At 47.8% G+C, this 22,358-nt stretch overlaps 1 protein-coding gene across 2 annotated transcripts in view; it reads right to left on the bottom strand.

Moving 5' to 3' along the window:
- Positions 1 to 14,228: 14,228 nt before the first annotated feature.
- The window catches only part of LOC140396830 (cysteine-rich motor neuron 1 protein-like), a 419,037-nt gene continuing 410,907 nt past the window's right edge, over positions 14,229 to 22,358 (bottom strand). For both annotated transcript variants that reach the window (XM_072485588.1, XM_072485597.1), the window contains exon 14: positions 14,229 to 16,537. In XM_072485588.1, coding sequence (XP_072341689.1) covers positions 16,343 to 16,537 — 195 coding nt within the window. In that variant the 3' untranslated portion in view covers positions 14,229 to 16,342. The remainder of the gene's footprint in view (positions 16,538 to 22,358) is intronic.

Below are 22,358 nucleotides of genomic sequence, written 5' to 3'. Positions count from 1 at the left end.
TTATTATTATTGGTCATTGATTTCAAATACAGGTGTACCTGCATGATTGAACTTAGGGAGGATGCTTAGGAGATTACATCTGGACTCTGCTAAATGTCGTAAATTTTATGATATTGTGAAACCAACTGTTTTTAATCATTGGGGAAGTTAATTGCCATAGAGTGGAACTGAAAGCCAGACCACAATGGGAGATCTGTGCTCCGTCATACAACTGCTGATGTCTCCTCAATCTGAGTTTAGCGTCAGACGCAGAGAAGTTGCAAGGTTTCATAGAAACTCGAGAGGTTTGGTCCAGCTTCCCAACTCTCCTATCGATAGTCAAATTTCATAGCCCTGGAGTTCCCAAGTTTGGAAGAACAAGGTAGCAGGCCAGGCAGGACTCTGTTCTGATTCATCTCTGTCCTTTTCACACTTAGGGTTGCCAACTGTGATTAAATGCATTCCCGGAGATTTCATCACACTCTTCAGCCATTAGTTGGCCAATACATGCATCCTTATGATGCACAGCCTTCCTACACCAATTGGAAAGCAAAAAGACTCATTATCCCATTGGATGATGTTCGATTGCCAGCCATACAGCTGTTTTCTCCCCACATTTAGAATATATTTATACTTGGTAAAGATAAATATTCAAAGAAAAACAAAAAAGTACATCTTTTAAAGTCCTGATAATTTTTCTCCGGGGTTGCACACAGGAGACTGATCTTCAGTTCTGGGTTACTCCAGGCCAATCCTGGAGGGTTGGCAACCATATTCGCACTGGGTTGAGAAATTCTATTGGGTGTGGGGTCTCATGATATGCACTCATTCACGTAATGAGATACAGACAGGCAGTGACAGACACCCTGTACAGCCAATCAACACACAGGACAGAACACAACCAATCACCAGGCAGAACACTAGAGGGGGGTTTCCCACTATAAAACACACGAGGCATCAGCACTCTGCCTCTTTCCACTGGTGACATCTGTAGTGACAGTCAGGGTGTATATATCAGTTAGCACCTTCTACACATGGCTCAGAGCTAGTCTGGTCTAGTTAGTGAAATGAAAATGAAATGAAAATCGCTTATTGTCACAAGTAGGCTTCAAATGAATTTACTGTGAAAAGCCCCTAGTCGCCACATTCCGGCACCTGTTCGGGGAGGCTGTTACGAGAATTGAACCGTGCTGCTGGCCTGTCTTGGTCTGCTTTCAAAACCAGCAATTTTGAAAGCAGACCAAGACATTATAGTTAGCACACTTAGGTTAGTAGAGTGTCAACCCACAGCAAGCTGTGTGCACTGCTCCAGAAGTTCAATAAAACTTATTGAACAAACGTCCAAGTTTGGTATCTACTTTACAGTACCACTGCATCCAGTTGCAGTCTGTGTTACCCCAGGGTGAATACACAACATGGGGTACAGGTACATGTTGTCTGTGTTTGCGTGGTCTTCACCCCCACAACCTAAAGATGTGCAGGGTAGGTGGATTGGCCACGCTAAATTGCCCCTTAATTGGAAATTTTTTTGGGTTCTTTCCTGTTTCAGCCTTTAGGTGGCAATGCAAACCATTTGAAGAAGACTCCCAACCATCGTGTGATTCTGGCAGTTTGGTTGAAGAAAACCACCCACAATGTACACCCAGTATTGAGGTCACAGGAGATAATGTAACCAATTGCTGTTGAGAATTATAAAACTGAAAAACTGCACATATGTCGTAACATTTCATAGTTCTTGAGCAGGAACAGCCCTCTCCCCTCCTCTGATGGAGTAACTCAAGATGCCACTGTGAAATTCCAGTTCCCCACACCCACCCCCTCCCCTAATGTGGAGAAGTCCAGGAAAGACTCCAAGTTGCATCGGAGCCGATCTTTTATGTCAGTGACCTTGAGCTCAGGACATGGAATGGTGTCAGCTCTGGGCAAATGGATGGATGATAGTCATGACCCCTCACACTGTTGGCAATGGAATGGGCTGTCTGGAATGAATCCTCCCATGTCTTTATGGAAGTTGCATTGAGTTAATCAATTTCTAGAACTCAGTAGTCCATTATTAGTTTCATAATTAAAAGATTAGTCTTTTTGTGAAAGAGTTTAATTGGTGCCACACCACACAGGACTATATGTCCACCTGTATTAAATATCCGTCAGTCTATGAATTGTTGCCTTTCCTTCAGCCCTCAGCAATTTTGGGTTCTTTCCTGTTTCAGCCTTTAGGTGGCAATGCAAAACGATTTGAAGAAGACTCCCAACCATCGTGTGATTCTGGCAGTTTGGTTGAAGAAAACCAAAAGGAGCAAATTGTTCTGCTATTGACCCACATGGTGGGGCCATTGGATAGCATAATAGACAGATTGATCTGGTGTTCAAAGTCTATTCTGCCAAAGGCGCTGATGTTCTGTAATCAACTACTGAACGTATCTTTGGACAGGTTTATTACAAGGATAGCAACAAATGTTATTTACCTGCCATGTGCAATCTGAACAAGCTGAGGCCTGTGCGTAAAGCTCACTGTGTGCCCAGCATCTTGTACAATACTGTATTTGATGTCCTGACAAATTACTCCAAAGTGTGGAACTGCCAATACTTTTAGAAAGGGGAGGAAAATAACTGCTGGCTGTCCAGGTCACATTTACCTTGGATTTTTCGCCAAGTTTCAGGAGCCAAAATATTATGAAGGCATTTAAAAGCATATGAAGTTCATTTATGTGAGGTAACAAATATAATGATCATAGGATACACCTAAACCATAAGAATGTAAAAGTGTGAAAGCCTGTGGTCATTATTTGGCTCGTTTTAAAGATAATAAATGCACAAAAACATATCTCTGTTGTGCAATTGTCAGCAGCAGTACAAACAGTACTGAGCTAGATTTTACTGCACCTGCCAGATAAGCAGGACCTCTATCCACCCACATGATACAGCTGAATGGACACGGAAAGAATGTTTCCCCTTGTGGAAGAGACTAGAACTAGTGTACAGAGTATAAAAATAAGGGGTCTCCTGTTTAAAAGAGAGATCTTGAGAAGAAACCTTTTCTCTCAGAGGGGTGAGAGTTTTTGGAACATTCTTCCCTGGAGTGTAGAGGAGGCACACATAAAAAAAAAAATGTAGAGTACCCAATGCATTTTTTCCAATTAAGGGGCAATTTAGCGTGGCCAATCCACCTACCCTGCACATCTTTGGGTTGTGGGGGTGAAGACCACGCAAACACGGTGAGAATGTGCAAACTGGAGGCACATATTTTTAAGGAAAAGGTAGATAGATTCTTGACTGACAAGGAAGTCAAAGATTATGGCCGGTGAGCTGGCAAAATGTGGGAGCAAGTCCACTATTAAATCAGCCATGATCCTATTGTGTGACGGGACAGGCTTGAGGGGCTGAATGGCCTCCTTCTTCTCAAATTTATAAGAGGTATGTAGCCACCTGTCTCATTTCTTTGGCAATTCTCAAGCCTAATTCCTTATGCAAAGTGATTTGGAGCGGTTTCCACATTCCGGGCAGGTTTTCCACCACTGGGAGAGAAGGGAATATTGTGTGGTTGTACAGGGCAAAATGCTGTAGGTATTTAAAGGAACAACTTCAAAAAAGACAGCAGTGCAGCAGAGAAGGCAAGAACATCTGAAAATGGCTCAAAGAAGCATGACGATGGTGCAGCTGTTGAAAGAGCCCCTCAGGTTTTCAGAAGATGGTGTGGATAGGCTACCTGCAAATACAGGTAAGAAGGGACGAAGCACAATAGGTTATTGCAGGTGTTATGGAAGGAGGTGGTGTAAGTAGTCATTGCCACTACTTCACACACAACCACATAATGTTAAAAGACCTCACAAGGCTGGTTAAGGTATGTGAAAGCATGAGCGACTGCACATCCTGGAGGAATGTGAAAAGTATGAGTAATTTCCGTACCTACCATGCTGCCACAGAGTAAATGTTGAAATGTATGTTTGAATTATTGTAATTGATGGTTTGGTGGCAACAGTGATGATAAAATAATTTGTCTGCTTGATGAAGGGTGTCCCAAGCAGTTCCCCTCTAATTTGTCTACTTTTACTATATTTATCTTCTTTTCATTTTGCCTTCCCTGCTAGCCTCTCATCATTTTATTCTGTCTCGAATATTGCCTTATTTGCCCCCTTTTTTTCGTGCTCCCCCCCCCCCCCCCCCCCCCCCACTCCCACAACCACCCACCCACCATGAAAAACTGGGGAATTAATGGTCGGTGAATACATCTACAGAATAGGCCACATGGTCTTCTTATTGAAGAGGATGAGTATCTCCCAGATGGAAATTCTGAACCGTTGCAAATTTAGAAAAGTCTCAACCAATTACGCACCAGTCATTGAAAGGTAATGATGCAGGAATGGGAATATAGTATCAGTAATTCTGTGATGTGTGATTGTAGTGACCGGCCAGAAACATGATTAATCGCTTTGCTGATTGCGCATGCGCTGAGCCGCTTAACCCTGCATATCGAATCCGCGAACCCTCTTATGGAGGATGAAGTGATTCTGTCCTGAATTTCACTGCCTCGTGTGTTCATGGCTGGACGCAAACCAACCATGTACTTGTCAAGGTGCAACATCTGGTGTTATACGATGGGCAACATTGACAAAATTGTTGGAGCTGTCCGTGTAAGACCGTATACTGTGGGGCATGAGGGTGGTTGTCCCAGCGAAGGGCCAGGCAATCGTGTTGAAGGACCTTCGCAATAGACATCCCTTACACCCATGTCATCAGAGCTCATCTAATACTTTTTAATTTTCCAAACTCTACAACAACATCTAGATGCTTCCCTGATATCGCAATAGAGGTGGAGGCAGCCTCCTGGTTACCATGTCCCGTTATCTTGGTGACTTCGGCAAGTGTCCTGTGGAGGACCGAGACCTGGAGGGACCTGGTTTGGGGCTCCTGCTCAGGCGCCGGTGTCCATTCTTGGCCTGGGATGCTGGTGGTGAGCTCACAGGCAGAAGAGATTGGGAATACCTAGACACCCTTGGAGATTCCTGGGTGGATGTTCCAGGTGGTCTGCCTCATGCCCCTCAACCTATTGGCATGCCCTAAGGCCCCTCGCTGATTTCTTGAAGAAAGGGGCACTCGGTGGAAGGTTGTGGTGCCCCATCTTCCTCTCATGTAATCACTGCAAAAGTAGGGTGCAGTAGAACTTGCAGTTGCTCACTGCTGCTGGGTGAAAACCCTGTAATTCCCATGCAAACAGCGCTGTGCATGGACTGCAGGGCTTCAATGAAGCAGCAGGCCACAATGTTGTCAAGACCATTCAGGGATGGGTACGAGAAATGCTGACCTTGCCAGTGATGCCCAGGTCCCATGAGCCACACTGAGGTGTGGTGGAAGGGTAGACAGTTCACTTACCCTAGTGGCATGGATTAAATCATTGACCCTTTTCCTGAACTGCAGGGAGGTCCTCCTCCACATCCCACAGGTGCTGACTACCTGGCTACCTCATCCCAGGGCAGAGTAATCAGCTCGGGAAGAGGACATCCTGCCTTTCCTGAATTGCCTTTGGAGATGCTCCAGGGAAGGAAGAAGCCGTTGCTTGCTGCCATCCTTCCTTTCCTTCTTCCCATTAGTGAAGGAGTTTTGAATGTGGAACCTGGACGTGACAGTGGGGGGCTCGACTTCCTGTCCATCCCGCCATGAGGCGGGATGCAGAATGCACACATGCATAACTATTGAGACCGGGAGCACACAATTGTGCTCACCAGCACAAATTACCCCTATTTTCACCCTGCCATGGAACCTCTTTCAGGAGGGGAAGATTCCTCCCGTTATTTGTTTGACACTGTACAATAGCATAAATTCCTCGGATTGCATGACTGGTCATGAGGATCAAATAAAGTTCAAGTTTCTGACAGGAATAGAAGGCAGAAAGCATACCAAAACATTTTAAAATAAATGTTCTCGAACCATAGTTTGCTGTGTCACTATGGCTCAGTTGACCGCATTCTCGCCTCTTATTTTGAGGGCTATAGGCTCAAGTCCTGCTTCAGGACTTTAAGACAACAATCTCGGCTGACACCCCAGTGTAGTACTGAGGGAGTGCTGCACTGCATGGGATGCCATCTTTCAGATGGGGCAAGACAGTTTAAAGTACAACTGTTTACAACCTGACATTCCCAACACCTTCCTGGGACTTGAGACTATAGTCTAACTACTGTAAATACAAATGCCTCTGCCAGTGTCTCCAAGTGAGAACACCTTAGACTTTCTTCCCAGCAAACAATGTGGGCCCCTCATTAATCTTAACAGCTACATCACCCAGGCGTGTTGTTAGGCAGACTTTAGAACAGGTCAGATGAACCCCCCCCACCCTCCCCTTCATTTACTTCTAAATCTAACATAACAATTGAACCAATAGACTCTCAAAACTGGAGTTGTCTGAAAACTTGAATGTGACATGCACATTTTAAATATTTTACTCAATAAAAATGAACTTAAATGGACAATTCAGCGAGCGTGATTCTGGACTTGTTATCTCTTTTGCTACTTGCGTGGCGGTCTATTCCCATTTTCTAAACAATCCATGACCTTACCCGAACTTCCCACTGCCCAAGGTGCACCACCTGAAATCCATTAAAATACAAAATCCAACATGGCCTCATTCCAGAGGTTGCCGGTTTGGTACCTGTACTTGTTATAGCACATACCTGCCGCACTATGGGAGGTCCATGGGATGGAGGATGACGACAGCCCGCTCTGCTATGAGCTCTGGTGCTCCACATTGTTAGACAATGTCTGACTCCTGCCCACATTTGCACTTTCCACCATCCACCTAGGTGATCGTTGCATGTGAGTTGATCATTCCATCACACGGTCCATCAAATCTCCTCTGGTGGGGGAGGTCCACACGGTCCATCGAATCTCCTCTGGTGTGGGAGGTGGGGACGATGGGTGGGTGGTAAGTGGTGGGATGTGCGTGGGCCACCAGAGTGGTGACCACTGGCTGAACTGAAAAAAAATATATAGATTTGTACCCTAACCCCTATCACTAAACTGTGCCGTGCACCCGTGCCAACTTAACTGGTATCTAATTTTCTGGCCATACGGGCCCTAATACACATTAGAGTGAGGCTAACTGTCTTGGTGGATCCCCAGATGGCACATCAGGAGTGGAGGCAAAATGACATATAGGCCCGGGATTAGTTTTCAATGCTTTTTAAGAAAATATATATTTATTAAAGTTTTTTAACACAATTTTTCTCCATTACAAACAATAACCCCCACCCCTCCGTAACAAAAAAAAACGAGAAATCGCGCAGAGCAAGATATATACATGGCAAAATGATATATTTACACAGCTTTGTACACTGGCCCTCACCCGTACGTGCCAGTTTCCCCAACCCTTCATGTTATCTCTGGCTCATCCACTCTCCCAGGCAGTCCCCCCTTTCCCCTCCCCCCCCCCCCCCCCCCCCACCCCCCCAAGGTTGCTGCTGCTGCTGACCGACCTTCCTCTAACACTCCGCGAGATAGTCTAGGAACGGTTGCCATCCCATGTAGAACCCCTGCACAGACCCTCTCAAGGCAAACTTAATCCTCTCCAACTTAATGAACTCAACCATATCATTTATCCAGGCCTCCAGGCTGGGGGGCTTTGCCTCCTTCCACATTAGCAAGATCCTTCGCCGGGCTACTCGGGACGCAAAGGCCAGAATGCCGGCCTCTTTTGCCTCCTGCACTCCCGGTTCGTCCACTACTCCAAATATTGCTAGCCCCCAGCTTGGCTTGACCCGGACTTTCACCACCTGAGATATTGCTCCCTCCACTCCTCTCCAGAACCCCTCCAGTGCCGGGCATGACCACAACATATGGACATGGTTTGCCGGGCTCCCTGAGCACCTTCCACATCTGTCCTCTACCCTAAAGAACATACTCAACCTCGCCCCCGTCAAGTGCGCTCTGTGGACCACCTTAAATTGTATCAGGGTGAGCCTGGCACGAGGAGGAGGAATTAACCCGACCACAGACTTTCCTCGATCTCCTCACCCAGCTCCTCCTCCCATTTACCCTTCAACTCTTCTACCAGCGCTTCCCCCTCTTCTTTCACCTCCTGGTGTATTTCCGAAACCTTGCCCTCCCCGACCCATACACCCGAGATCACCCTATCTTGAACTTCTTGTGCCGGGAGCAACGGGAATTCCCTCACCTGCCGCCTCACAAAAGCCCTCACCTGCATATATCTAAAGTCATTCCCCGGGGGTAACTCGAACGTCTCCTCCAGTGCCCCTAGGCTCGCAAACGTCTCGACGATGAACAGGTCCCCCATTCTTCCAATCCCTGCCCGATGCCAGCTCTGGAACCCCCCGTCCATCTTCCCCGGGACAAACTGGTGGTTACCCCTGATCGGGGACCACACCGATGCTCCCATTGCACCCCGGTGCCGTCTCCACTGGCCCCAGATCCTTAGCGTTGCCGCCACCACCGGGCTCGTGGTATACTTTGTCGGCGAGAGCGGCAGCGGTGCCGTCACCAACGCCCCCAGGCTCGTTCCTTTACAGGCCGCCCCCTCTCCCTCCATAACCCACTTGCGGATCATCGCCACATTTGCTGCCCAGTAGTAGCTCCCCAGGTTTGGCAACGCCAACCCTCCTCGGTCCCTACTACATTCCAGGAACCCTCTCCTTACTCTCGGGGTCCTATTCGCCCACACAAACCCCATAATACTCCTGCCTACTCTCTTAAAAAAGGCCTTAGTGATCACGATGGGAAGGCACTGAAACATAAACAGAAACCTCGGAAGGTCCACCATTTTGACCGGCTGCACTCTACCCGCCAGCGAGAGCGGTAACATGTCCCATCTTTTGAAATCCTCCTCCATTTGCTCCACCAGCCTTGTCAGATTCAGTTTATGTAGGGTCCCCCAACTCCTGGCTATCTGGATCCCCAGATACCGAAAGCTCCCCTCCGCCCTCCTCAGCGGTAGGTCCCCTATCCCTCTTTCTTGGTCCCCCTGCCTGTAATACAAAGAGCTCACTCTTCCCTACATTGAGCTTATAGCCCGAAAACTCCCCAAACTCCCTTAGAGTCTGCATGACCTCCACCATCCCCTCCATTGGATCCGCCACGTACAGCAACAGGTCATCCGCATATAGCGACACCCGATGCTCTTCTCCCCCTCGGACCACCCCCCTCCATTTATTAGACTCCCTCAATGACATGGCCAATGGTTCGATCGCCAATGCGAACAACAGGGGTGACAGGGGGCATCCCTGCCTCGTCCCTCGGTAGTCGAAAGTACTCTGACCTCCGCCGGTTAGTCACTACACTCGCCATCGGGGCTCTGTAAAGGAGCTTATCCCAATTGATAAACCCTACCCCAAACCCAAACCTACGCAGCACCTCCCAGAGGTACTCCCACTCTACTCGGTCAAAGGCCTTCTCCGCGTCCATAGCTGCCGCTATCTCCGCCTCTCCCTCCTCCGATGGCATCATTATCACGTTTAAGAGCCGCCGCACATTGGTGTTTAGTTGCCTGCCCTTTACAAATCCCGTCTGGTCCTCGTGGATTACCCCCGGGACACAGTCCTCGATCCTCGTGGCCAGCACTTTTGCCAGCAACTTTGCATCCACATTGAGGAGCGAGATCGGCCTGTACGATCCACATTGCAGTGGGTCCTTGTCCCGCTTTAGGATCAAAGAAATTGTCGCTTCCGACATTGTCGGGGGCAGGGTCCCCTCCTCTCTTGCCTCATTAAAGGGCCTCACCAGTAGCGGGGCCAACAGGTCTGCGTACCTCCTGTAGAACTCCACCAGGAATCCGTCCGGTCCCGGGGCCTTCCCTGCCTGCATGCTCCCCAAACCCTTGCTCAGCTCCTCCAACCCAATTTGTGCCACCAAACCAGCCACCTCTTGCTCCTCCACCCTCGGGAATCTCAGCTGATCTAGGAATCGTCTCATCCCCTCTTCCCCGCTGGGGGCTGGGATCTGTACAGCTCTTCATAAAAGGCCTTGAATACCTCGTTTATTTTCGTCGCACTCTGAACCGTGGCTCCCCTTCCACCTTTGACTCCAGCAGTCCCACATCCAGCCGCAATAACGGGCATTGGTCCCTCTCCTCTCCCAGCTCCTGTTCCACCCAGTGCGGGGCATGGTCCGAAACGGCTATAGCCGAATACTCCGTCCCCTCCACCCTCGGGATGAGCGCCCTACCCAGAACAAAGTAATCTATCCGGGAGTAGGCTTTGTGTACATGGGAGAAGAAAGAAAATTCCCTGGCCTGCGGCCTTGCAAACCACCATTGGTCCACTCCCCCCATCTGATCCATAAACCCCCTAAGTACCTTGGCCGCCGCCGGCCTCTTTCCAGTCCTTGATTTGGAGCGGTCCAGTGCTGGATCCAACACTGTATTGAAGTCCCCTCCCATTATCAGGCCTCCTATCTCCAGGTCCGGAATGCGCCCCAACATGCGCTTCATGAATCCTGCATCATCCCAGTTCAGGGCGTATACGTTTACCAACACCACCCACGTCCCTTGCAGCCTACCGCTCACCATTACATATTGCCCTCCATTGTCCGCTACAATAGTCTTGGCCTCAAATGACACCCGCTTTCCCACCAATATTGCCACCCCTCTATTCTTCGCGTCCAGTCCCGAGTGGAATACCTGTCCTACCCATCCCTTTCTTAGCATGGCCTGGTCCGCCACCTTCAGGTGTGTCTCTTGGAGCATGGCCACGTCCGCCTTCAGTCCCTTTAAGTGAGCGAACATTCGAGCCCTCTTCACCGGCCCATTCAGGCCCCTCACATTCCACGTTATCAGCCGTATTGGAGGGGTTCTCACCCCCCCCTCTCCCCATCTCCATTTCTGGGCCAGTCCAGTGTCCACGCCTCCCTCACCCTCCAGTCCCCCAGAGGGGGGACCCCCATCCCGACCACCTCTTCTGTGTCCCATTCCCTTTCGACCAGTGCAGCAGCAACCCTTTCCCCCCCCCCTCCCCCCACTAGACCCCTGTCTAGCTTTTTTGCTCCCCCCATGTCACTCCCGTAAGTCAGCTGACGCCTGCTGACCCCGGCTTCCCCCGCCGTCCCATTGACCTCCCCGCGTGGGAGTCTCCTAATCCATATGCATTCCTTCGTTCCCCTTCCCGCCTTTCCTCCCGCGCACAGGAAAACACCCCGCGCTTTCCAAAGCCCGCTCCGCCCCCTCTGGCGCAGCTCCTGTCGCGGCCTTGTCTCTCTCCCCCAGCCCATGTAACATTTCCTGCGCGTGATTGACCCCCTATATACTACAGCCATCACACATCAAACCCCAAAATATCCCCCCCACCCTCACAAACCCTCAGTTAGAGTCCAACTTTTCGGCTTATACAAAGGTCCACGCTTCTTCAGGCGTTTCGAAGTAATAGTGTTGGCCCTTGTATGTGACCCACAGTCGCGCTTGCTGCAGCATTCCGAATTTCACTTCTTTCCGGTACAACGCCGCTTTGGCCCGGTTGAAACCTGCTCTCCGCTTTGCAACCACCGTGCTCCAGTCCGGGTATATTCGGATCTCTGCAGTGTCCAACTTACTGCTCCGCTCCTTCTTGGCCCATCTCAGGACCCACTCTTTGTCCGTGAACCGGTGGAACCTCACCACCATCGCCCTTGGCTCATTTGCCTGGGGCTTCTTCGCCAGCACCCGATGTGCCCCGTCCAACTCCAGCGGCCGCGAAGGGGCCTTCGTGCCCACCATCGCCTCGAGCATCGTGCTCGCGTATACCCCGGCATCAGCCCCCTCCACTCCCTCAGGGAGACCCAGGATTCGCAGATTCTTTCTCCTCGACCTGTTCTCCAGGTCTTCAAGTCTTCCCGCCCACCTCTTGTGTAGCACCTTGTTCTGCTCCACTCTCACCGCCAGGCCCACAAGCTCGTCCTCGTTCTGACTGACTCTTTTCTGTACCTCCTGGATCTTAGCTTCGTGGGCCTTCTGGGTGATCCCGAGTCCTTCAATTGCCGAAAGCATAGGCGCCAACATCTCCTTGCGCATCTCCTCGCGCTGCTCCTCGAAGCACGCTTGATGAACTCCTGCAGCTCCCCTTTGTCCCTGGCCGCCGCCATTTTGTTTTCTTTCCCTCGCTTCTCCCGTTGTTCCAGTGCCGCTCCTTTGGCCGTTACACTTCTGGTCCGTTTCATAGAAGTTGGAGGGGGACCTCTCTCTTCCCTTCTCCACGGGTTGTGTCAAAAAAAAAAAAAAAGTTTCGTTGGGGCTCCTCTAACGAGCCCGAAAGTCCGTGGTAGCAGGAGCTGCCGAATCGTGCGGCTTAGCTGCGCATAGCCGCAACCGGAAGTCGAGAGGGAATTCTTTTGGCAGTGTTCGCTTCACCAGTCTGCCCCCAAAAGTCTATGGAAACTCCTGAAAAAGGTCTTGAGTCGGTTCCAGACGGGAGCTGCCGAATGCGCGACCTACTTCTTCATGGCCGCCACCAGAGGCCACGTCCCTGCTTCTTTAATGGCCTTGGTAGATCTTTTCACAGTTGTTTCCTCTGCTGCTAGAATTCACCTTTGATAGAGTCAAGTCAGATTGCAATTTTAAGCTTGCCCTTCCCCCGCCTGCATGCTGGAAGAGGCTTTTGTCTATTCCTATAGCTCAAGCCAAATCTTTTACTGTTTCTGCCGGGTCTGGTAGCCAAAAGACATAACATTCCTGGGGGACACTGTCAGGGGAATGCTGCAGTCTTCTTCCCACACCGGGAAATGTCAAACAAATGCCGTGGGGGCCCTGTAAAAGAGCCCAAAAGTCCGTTCCAAGCGGGAGCTACCGAATATGCGACCTAGCTCTGCATAGCCGCACCCGGAAGTCTAGTTTTCAATGCTGACTGACACCATAATCCTCCCACAGTGCATGCTTCTGGCACACACAAGGACCTCAGTACAGTGAACAGCGTGGGCTACGTTGGAAGTTGCTGTGATGGACCCCCACAAGTTTTTTCTCTCTCCTAGCAACCCTATGGAGCTCACTCTGAGATACATACCTGCCGCACTATGGGAGGTCCATGGGATGGAGGATGACGACAGCCCGCTCTGCTATGAGCAAGAATGTTCTGTGGCTCTTCAAAAAGTGAATTTCTCAGCTGACAGTTTTGGAATGTGAGGATATTGGGTGCGAACCAATGGCCATGCTGCGCCAGAAAAGCAGCTCGCTGCGGTGCAGCATCGCCAATGAAAGCCGGGGGCCCCGTTTCCGGGATCTAGCAGGCTCGCCACGCTCTGTGAGATCCAATGTGATCTCGTGAGACGCTACGATGCAAATGGGCAAATGTTTGGCAAATCTTCATATTAGAGCGAGACAGTTAGCCTCACTCTAATGTGCAGATTCTCGAGGCATTGGGATTCATCGCCTTCGCCTTGGAGACCTCGGGTGAGTACCGTTCAAATGGGGACCAGACAAAACTTAACTTGTGGGGGTCTCCAAGGGGATCAGAGGCCCCCAGCTGCATGCCCTTTGGGCAAAATGGTGCCCTGGCACTGTTGGTGCAACCTGTGCACTCTGGCAGTGCTAGCCTGACACTTGGCAATGCCACTTGGGTGCCAGCCTGGTGGCATTGTGAGCTGGCATGGGCACTGCCCAGTTGGCATTGCCAAGTTTGCATATTTTGCGTGTGCACGATCGTGCCAGGGTGCCCGGCATGAGTGTTGTGGGGCGGGGGCTTCGGTCAGAGATCATTTTGGGGACCTACGAGATCGGGACGGAGTGGAGCTCCCCACTGTACAAAACGGGGCTAAGTGGCCTCGGCCACCCATTCCTCGTTCAGACCCTTTATACACCGTAAGTCGCGTTGAATAGCCATCTGTTTCTTGGCACTGTGAGTTCTGGGAAACATGGCTAAACGCACTTGCTTGGGTCCTTGTTCCCTTCTGGGAGAATCGCGCTCATTGACTGTTTATTTTAAAATCCATTATTGACTGAAAAATTATCAAAATGTGTTATACAATTCACATTGCAGCCAAAACAAGGCCTGGTCACACTGGAACTTACACAATGATACAAATTTTCTTAAATTTTGTGCACCCAGCGCTTGACAACTCTTCAAATTTTTGCTTTTCTGAATTGAGAGTGAAGAAGCAAATCTTTTGTGCCAAATGATGCACTCGACAATGTAACACATGTTTCTCATCACCAGATATGTTGTCCTGGGCGAGAGCGGAGGGTGAAGCATTTTCTTAAATTGTTAACATGAGGTGGTACAAAGGTTTCATTGCAACTAACTTCTCATAAGAAGGTTGGAAAACACATCACTGCAGATTCACAAGACTTCCAGAACAAAATTTATTTAAATGACTAAAAGCCTTTTTAACTTGTTACAACCCAACTGCGAGGCCATGTGCATTTACAAGTGCCAATACACATTGATGTAAATAAATAAGCAATTTAGATCTCTATGTTTCAATTGTAAAGAGCTAAACAAAAAAAAATCCGTAAGAACTTACATAAAAAGTACAGCAAAAGGGTTTATAGGTTTTGTTTAAAAGGGTATATTATCAGGCATTAGCATTATCTCAGCAAAACTGCATGACCAATGAACTCTGCCACATCTTCCCAACTTAATGGACTGCTAATCCAGTAACAAGCAGAAGTAAACAGAATCCTTAAGCCCTCTGCTATTCTTCCATCCAGATTCTACTTAGATTAATAAATTAAGCTATCTGAAAAAATAAATTAAGAAACTCTCCTCCCTTTTGCTCAATTATCTGCAAACTAAGTATCTACAAAAATACTTGAAACTTCTTACAACTTAAAAGAATTCATATGCTCACAGCCTGGTATCAATAGGGCTACTCTTAAAATCCTTAATGTTATTAGTAACATTGACTACAAAGTGCCATAGCTTACCAACTTAATCCCTGTGCTCCCAATTATTTTAAACTACCGAAGTAGTTACGACATTTCACCCTTGCTTGACACCTCAAAATACTGCTAATATTTTGACAGTCTTTTTTTTTGTCCTCAATCTTAGCAACCTGGAGCACTGTAAATGGGTTAAGCCTGCCTTTTAAGCCTGGGTGTAGCTAGAACTGCTTAGGGAGTTTATGTGCTCTTCATCATTCATTTCCGACTTGTATTGAACTTATTCCTGCCTCGGCTCCATCCGCCCAACCTAATCACCTTGCTTCAAAAATATTTTAGCACTGTTCCTCATTTTATGGGTCCTCTATCCTAGCTGTTGAGCAAGCTCATTCTACCTCAGGAATTAGATAACACCTTTAACTTAAAGTTGATAATACACTGTTTCATTGTTGGCTTTTCCTGCATTTGGCATTTATACTGAGCTCTGTTTTAGCCAGTTGAATATAGCTACAATACTCAGTTCAACTCTTTTTTTTAGAAAACTGGAATGACATACTGCCCACAAACAAAAATTGTGGGTACATTCAACACAATGAAAACATATACAGAGTACAGGTATAGGATTTGATACAACACACGCATCACTGCCATAGCGAATGTTAACAGCGATATTAATAATACTACAGTTAAATGTATCTTTCTGCAGTAATAATGCTGTGCAGCAAAGCCAGATTATTCTGGTACCATCATCCTCTTTCACCATTTGCACAACTAACTTGGTATTTTCAGCATTACCGTATGCCTCCAGGTGACGTGAAGTTCCACCACACAAAAAATTACTGAGGTTTAAACACTTTCAACCTATGTGTATCCAGAGGGTGGAATAAAATGACTGACGCGATCAGCTCTCAGCTTTTCTCCATTCCCCAGTCTTTTCTCTTCCTAATTTAGAGCCGAATGGTTTCACAAGGAAAGATAATCTTTAGCGGTCTCTCCTTTGCAAGGAAAAATATGACTTTATTCTCTCTTGTTATTTAGCTCAAGACATTAAGATATTTTCCATTATTACCGCCAACATGTCCCAAAAATCAATTTCAAACAAAATAGAACCTTCCTGGGTTTGAAAATGTTATTTGCACAACATTGGGGGCAAGTTAAATGAAGGCATTGCTTGATAAAATTCTCCTGGTATCAAGTGGTTATAGTAAATGACCGTAAGGCCTACACCACCCCTCCTTGTTGTCCCCACACATTTATTCCCATCTTGTACCCCATGATAGAAAAAACATTGAAAAGTTTGGTATTTATTCGCTGTCTTTGTTACTGTTTTGTTTTCCTTTTGGAAAGTTTCTCTCAACTCTTTTGGGCATTTTAAATGAACAGGAAAGTCAGTAAAGACATAATGGTTTTCAAAATAATAGTTATTTTGCAAGTACCTGAATCATACACAAATAACAAGCTGGAATCATTAACTTATAATATAATGGAAACCAGAAGAAGCAAGGCTCTTGAATGGAGCACAATCTCTGAATTACTGCCAAGGCTCCATCAGTTCATATGCCAACTTTTTTTTTCATATTTCTATCCAAGCAGTTTATTTTGCTGGCTGTTGCCTTGTTTCTCGGCACGCACGCTGTATTTCTCATTGTACTGTGGATCTGTTTCTGCCATTAGATCCATTTTGCAGAAGTTATTAACATTGTGTATTTTGCTTCCTTTTGCAGAGTCCACGTAGACTACAGTTTGTTTGTCAACTGGATTTTGCACGAACTGCATCTGTCACAAAATAGATAAAAGTCAGCTTTATGAAAGCATTCCTTGGGTAAGTATTCAATAATTTTGGCTTCTCCCAACTAACTGCAGAAGAACTAAAAATATTAATGCCTGGTATACATTTTAGAATGAAGTCAAGACAGATATGATCTATCCATAATTAAGCACACAGTCACAATTTGAATAACAGTGATTTCATGGGTATCTTTCCACGGAGCAGAAGCTTTGGTCTGGCTTCTAAACTGTGGAGCAGCACAACCGTTTGTGGCAAGCAAAATGGTTGTACTTAGTTCAACATCCACCACCTGGTGTGATACGCAGGATGGCAATTCAGGTCAGTAATTGGCCAAAGTGTGACAAACAAATTGAAGGGGAAAATTATTTTCCTAAACCCCCATTTAAATCAGTTTGTCCCTTTAGACCGCATCAATATTGTATAAAAGGAGTCCTGCTCGTCTTGATTTGGAATCTACATTACTTGCTGTTCGGGTGGATTTGGGGCCGCCGCCCATAAAACAAAAGACTATTCCATATGTGAAAACTTGCATGTGCAGAGCTGTCGAAAAGGTGTAGCTGCAAATCTCATTTCTGGGCATGCAGCTTCCTCTCCCTCGCTTTGCAAGGACATCTCTGTCGAAATATAACAGATAATTTAGGACTTGGCTGAGAGAAAAAAAATCTAAACTTCTCTCAGCGTAACTGTGGCACTCGGAATGCAACTGGAATAATTGTAGAAGATTGCTTTTCTGCACTTTGCTGCTGGGTGCTGAAGAGGTGGTGCTATGTACCTTTACTCTGCCTCAATCGTTTTTAGGAACTCTAAATGGTACTCAGAAATGACATCATAGGTATTCTATATTAGTGCAGCACAAAAGCCATCAATACTAAAAGGACACAGGCTCCTACTTCAGAGACGTCAGCGCTTAGATCTCGGCTAACATTGGATGTCAAAGATCTCATGACACTTTTGAAGAGAAGCTGGGAAGTCCTCCGCCAGTGCCGCGGGACAACATTTATTTCTCAACACCTGAAAGATATGTTACCTGGTCATTTATCACCTGCCGGAAATTAAATTGGCTGCCATGCTCCCTGCATGGCACTGAGGGATTCTGCCAGCGTGTGAAAAGGTGCTATATAAATGCAAATTTGTTTATTTTGATCCTGATTCATGCGGGGTTAGCTGAGCTCAACTGGCAGCACCATGAGTCTCAGCAGCAGGAGTGGAGGAGGGGGAAGCGAAGCGAGCAGTAGTTTCCATTCTTGATCGCAATCCACTAAATCCTGCTGGAAAGTGCAAGTATGAATGTACGGCAAGAATAGGGCCCAGTCACAATATGGAAGCACTGACTGCTGCTCTGCTCGATGTAGGTTTTCACATGAAGAACAGCCACCTTGGACAAGGCATGGGAGAAATGCTGCTCAAGCAGAGTCACACTTCTGACCCGATTCGAGTCTGCTCTCTTCCCGATTATAGTTTGGTTTTGGTGAATGTGTTATGAAGAATACAGCAGCAAGATGGCAATTTCATATCAGAACTTATTTCAACACAGTTGCAGCACAGTGTACTGTTTTGGTTACCAAGAACAACATAAAAGCAATGTAAAGAGATAGCTTCCCTAGGATGTTACCATGAAGGGTTACATTATGAATAGATGTGAGGGTATTTTTCCACTTGAGTTAAGAATGTCAAGGTGAACCCAATAAGAGATATTGAGTAACTTGAAGGTGTGATAATTGGAGGGGAGATAGATGTTTTTTTCCCCACCTGTTGGTGAGACAAATGCAAGGAGGCACAAATTTTAAAACTTCACAATTCAAAAAGAATCTTCACGCAGAAGGTTTTTGGTGTTGTCAATAAATTGAAACAATCATGCAAGACACTCTTTCATAAAAGACTCTGTCCTGCCACCTCTTGCATTGAAGGCTGTGGCAGAAATGCTACAACAATGTCCAAGAAACGCGATATGATTGACAGTTATTTATTAATGCTTCAGGCCACAGACTGAGTACTAATACTCGAGCTAACTTCATGTGTTCATGTAAAGCTTCCAAACTCATATTAATAAGCAAGATATGCCACTTGCTTATATGTCAAAGGTATACTAAATATAATTTATGCCTATGCACCCTCTGGACATGAGCTGAAGGAAGCACAAAAAGCTACACCACTTCACAAAATTGCAGCGTATTTAAGATATTCTAATTGTTATGTGCCCACGGACAGAAACTAAGAAATTTCCACTTTAAATAAAAGTTCACAATATCATCTCACAGATAGGGAGATGTTTCAGCCACCCAAGTATTTTGAAAAAGGCTCGCTGGAGACTCATCATTTGAGGTGATCTGGAACATGATACTGAGGCCATAGATGTGGCTTGAAGTCCAGTGGGAACAGAACTTTTCAGCTGTGTGCATGTCCCAGCACCATCTTCAAAGATGTTCCATAGTCAACATAATGGCAAATTATGGTAAACGGGGTCGGCAAAGGCTGCATCTCACAATTGTGCGTCTGAAATTCCTCAGGGATTCTACTGTGAAGCAGCTTGAGATATTGTCTAACATTAAAGATCTGATATTAGCCAAGGTATTATTGTTGGTATCCTGCCTCAGCTCTGACAGCAGACTTATCGAACTCCCGTGGACACTGAAGTGATCTCATTAAGTTGGGTCATTGCCATTTCTGTACAGCTCCTTAAGTGGTGGAACTTCTGTCTGCCCCACACAACATAAGCATTCAGCTGGGCTGGGCTTCCCAAAACTAAGTTCCGGGCTTTGGCCAGAAAGGAACCTACCATTGAACAGGGTCTGACAGACCCAATTAGGTGACCCATATAAAACCTTGCAGGTTGCATGTAGGCCAGGTCCTGACAAGTGACCCATGTTAGAAAATAGTGATAAAATGGGAAAAATAAGGAGCTGGATTCTCCGATTTTGCGGCTACGTACCGTCGCCAGCGTGAGAACAGTGGCGTTTTACGATGCCCAAATTGGCGCCGAACCCTCACCGGTTACAGGACCGGTGATTGGCTAGCAGCAGCGGCGGCGGGTAAGATTCCCGGCTCCCGCGCCACAAATGGCTGGAGAATGGCCGGGTCCGTGGCCGCGCATGCGCACGGCAACAACCTGCAGCGGACGCGCTGGACAACATGGCGCCGGCCGCACATGGACCCGACCTGCCAGATAGTGCCCCCCTGGACCCGCCTTGCCACCCCAGACCACCCCCTACCAGTCCCCCCAGCCTTCGACGAAGCTCCCCCCACCAGCGGCATGGTCTCCCCCCCCCCCCTCCCTCCCCGGGACTGTGGAGGGATGGGCACAGTCCGCAGCCGCCACTCGAGGTTGACGAAAACTGAAAGCACAAGTGAACTGCGCTGTTGTGAACTTGACCCATCGGCGAGGGGTGGGGGCAGCATCGGGAGAGGACCTTCAGGTCACGTCCTGAGGCCGTCCCAATGGTGCGTGCTGTACTCCCCGATGACGCCGTTTTGGATGGGGCGGAGCATCCAAAAATAGCTGCCGCCCCCGATTCGGTCATAAAAAGGGATTCCCCGCCCGATCGCCAATTATGATATCAGCGTCAGGCAATGGAGAATCCCACCCAAGGTATCCAATTGGGTCCGTGGTGTGGTTGTTGCTTTGTTAAAGAAAAACAAGCTATTTTTAAATGAAGGTTGTAGTAAAGACTGGTTGGCTGTGTTTTGATATGCTGATTAGCCTGGCAACTGTATAGACATATGTTTACCTAAGGCAAGTTGGTAACAATGGAGAATAGAGTGTCAAAAGTTAAAGTAAAGATGGTAAAAGTTCAAAAGAGAATATAGGGGTGAATTCACACTTACATTATAAGGTGATCTCATGTAATAAAGGCAATTAAGGGTGACTTCCGAGAAAGTTAGTTCAGATAAGGAAAGGTCAAAAGGAAAAAAAAGTATAGGAAGCTGTTTTGAGGCCGCAGCCCATAGCAACAAGCTGTGTCCACCCCCAACAAGCTGTGCCTGGAGAAACCCTGTCTATGTAGACAACATGGGCGGGATTCTCCCTTCTGGGGTCTAAGTCCCCATGCCCACCGGCCCTCCCAGATTGCGATGGCCCGCTGATTGTGGGCCTGGCCATTGCTGAGGCCCCACCACCCCGGAGTCAGATAACCCCCTGCCCCCCACCAGACCGCCACTGTGGCCGCGGGTCCCTGCTCCCGCTGGGTGGTACATGTAAACCATGGCAGCGGCAGTTCGGCCGGTTGACCGCGGAGAATCGCCACGGAGGTCTGTTCCAAAGGCCCCTGACCGGCGCCGCGTCGACCGTATGTGCGGGACTGGCGGGTCCGTGTAGAATCGCGGAAGCGCCGGATTTCTGGGGTGAACAGCTATTCTCCGCCCCCGTGCCGGGCGCGATTCCGGCACGGAGAATCCCGGCCCATATCTTTGCACCATTTGTCACGACCATTTGAAAGATCTGTAGTATTTTTTTGACTGCATTGAAGCACCTCGAAAATGAAAAAAATGAAATGAAAATTGCTTATTGTCACAAGTAGGCTTCAAATTAAGTTACTGTGTGATGCACGATCAATGACCGCTAAAGCGAGGTTGTAGTCCAACTGAAGGCTTTAATAAGCTAGATGTTTCCCCCAGCAGCTCAGGTACAGAATGAGGGCTGCTGGGGCGGCACGGGCTCTTATACCCCGCCTTGCAGGGCGGAGCTACCATACAGCTTGACCAATAGGAAACATACAATATCTACCAATGGTGTTCCAGCATTACCAGGTACCGTAATACCTCTACACAGGCTACCACACTGTGAAAAGCCCCTAGTCGCCACATTCCGGCGCCTGTTTGGGGAGGCTGGTACGGGAATAGTGCAACATTGATGGCCATTTTTAAATGTTCGTCATGTTCTTTCAGATATTTTGCGAATAACGTCTATGGTTGCAAAAAAAGTTTGAGAAGCCAGTTAGTTGTTTCTTTCCCAAGTCGGAAGCAACCCCAAAAGATATAGTTGCCTGGTAGGTTATTATTTCTAGATTTATTTTATAGGTTTAGATGTTGCTTATAGAGAATCGGGGACATGAACTTTATGAAGCGTATATTGGGGCGCATCCCGGATCTGGAGATGGGAAAGTTGGTAATGGGGGGGGGACTTCAACACGGTGCTGGACCCAGGGCTGGACCGGTCCAGATCTAGGACCGGGAGGAGGCCGGCAGCGGCCAAGGTGCTTAAGGGCTTTATGGAGCAGATGGGAGGAGGTGGATCCCTGGAGATTTACTAGGCCAAGGAGTAAAGAGTTTTCCTTCTTCTCCCATGTCCACAAAGTGCACTCCCGGATAGACTTCTTTGTCCTGGGAAGGGCGCTGATCCCGAAGGTGGCAGGAACGGAGTATTCGGCTATAGCCATTTCAGATCATGCCCCACATTGGTTAGATCTGGAAGTAGGAGAGGAAAAGGAACAGCGCCCACTCTGGAGATTAGATATGGGACTGTTGGCGGACGAGGGGGTATGTGTAAGGGTGAGGGGATGTATTGAAAGGTACCTAGAGATTAATGATGACGGAGAGGTCCAGGTGGGAGTGGTCTGGGAGGCGCTGAAGGCGGTGGTTAGAGGGGAGCTGATCTCCATAAGGGGAAACAAGAGGGTAAAGAAAGGGAGAGATTGTTGAGGGAGATTTTGAGGGTGGATAGGCAACATGCGGAGGTTCCAGATGAAGGGCTATACAGGGAAAGACGGAGATTGCACACGGACTTTGACTTGTTGACCACGGGTAAGGCGGAGGGAGGCACAATGGAGGAAGGCACAGGGAGTGCAGTATGAATTTGGAGAGAAGGCGAGCCGG

This window comes from Scyliorhinus torazame, chromosome 2, assembly GCF_047496885.1.
Source record: "Scyliorhinus torazame isolate Kashiwa2021f chromosome 2, sScyTor2.1, whole genome shotgun sequence".
Lineage (NCBI taxonomy): Eukaryota > Metazoa > Chordata > Chondrichthyes > Carcharhiniformes > Scyliorhinidae > Scyliorhinus > Scyliorhinus torazame.
The sequence above is the reverse complement of the archived record's forward strand: the minus strand, read 5'-3'. Positions and strand labels throughout refer to the sequence as shown.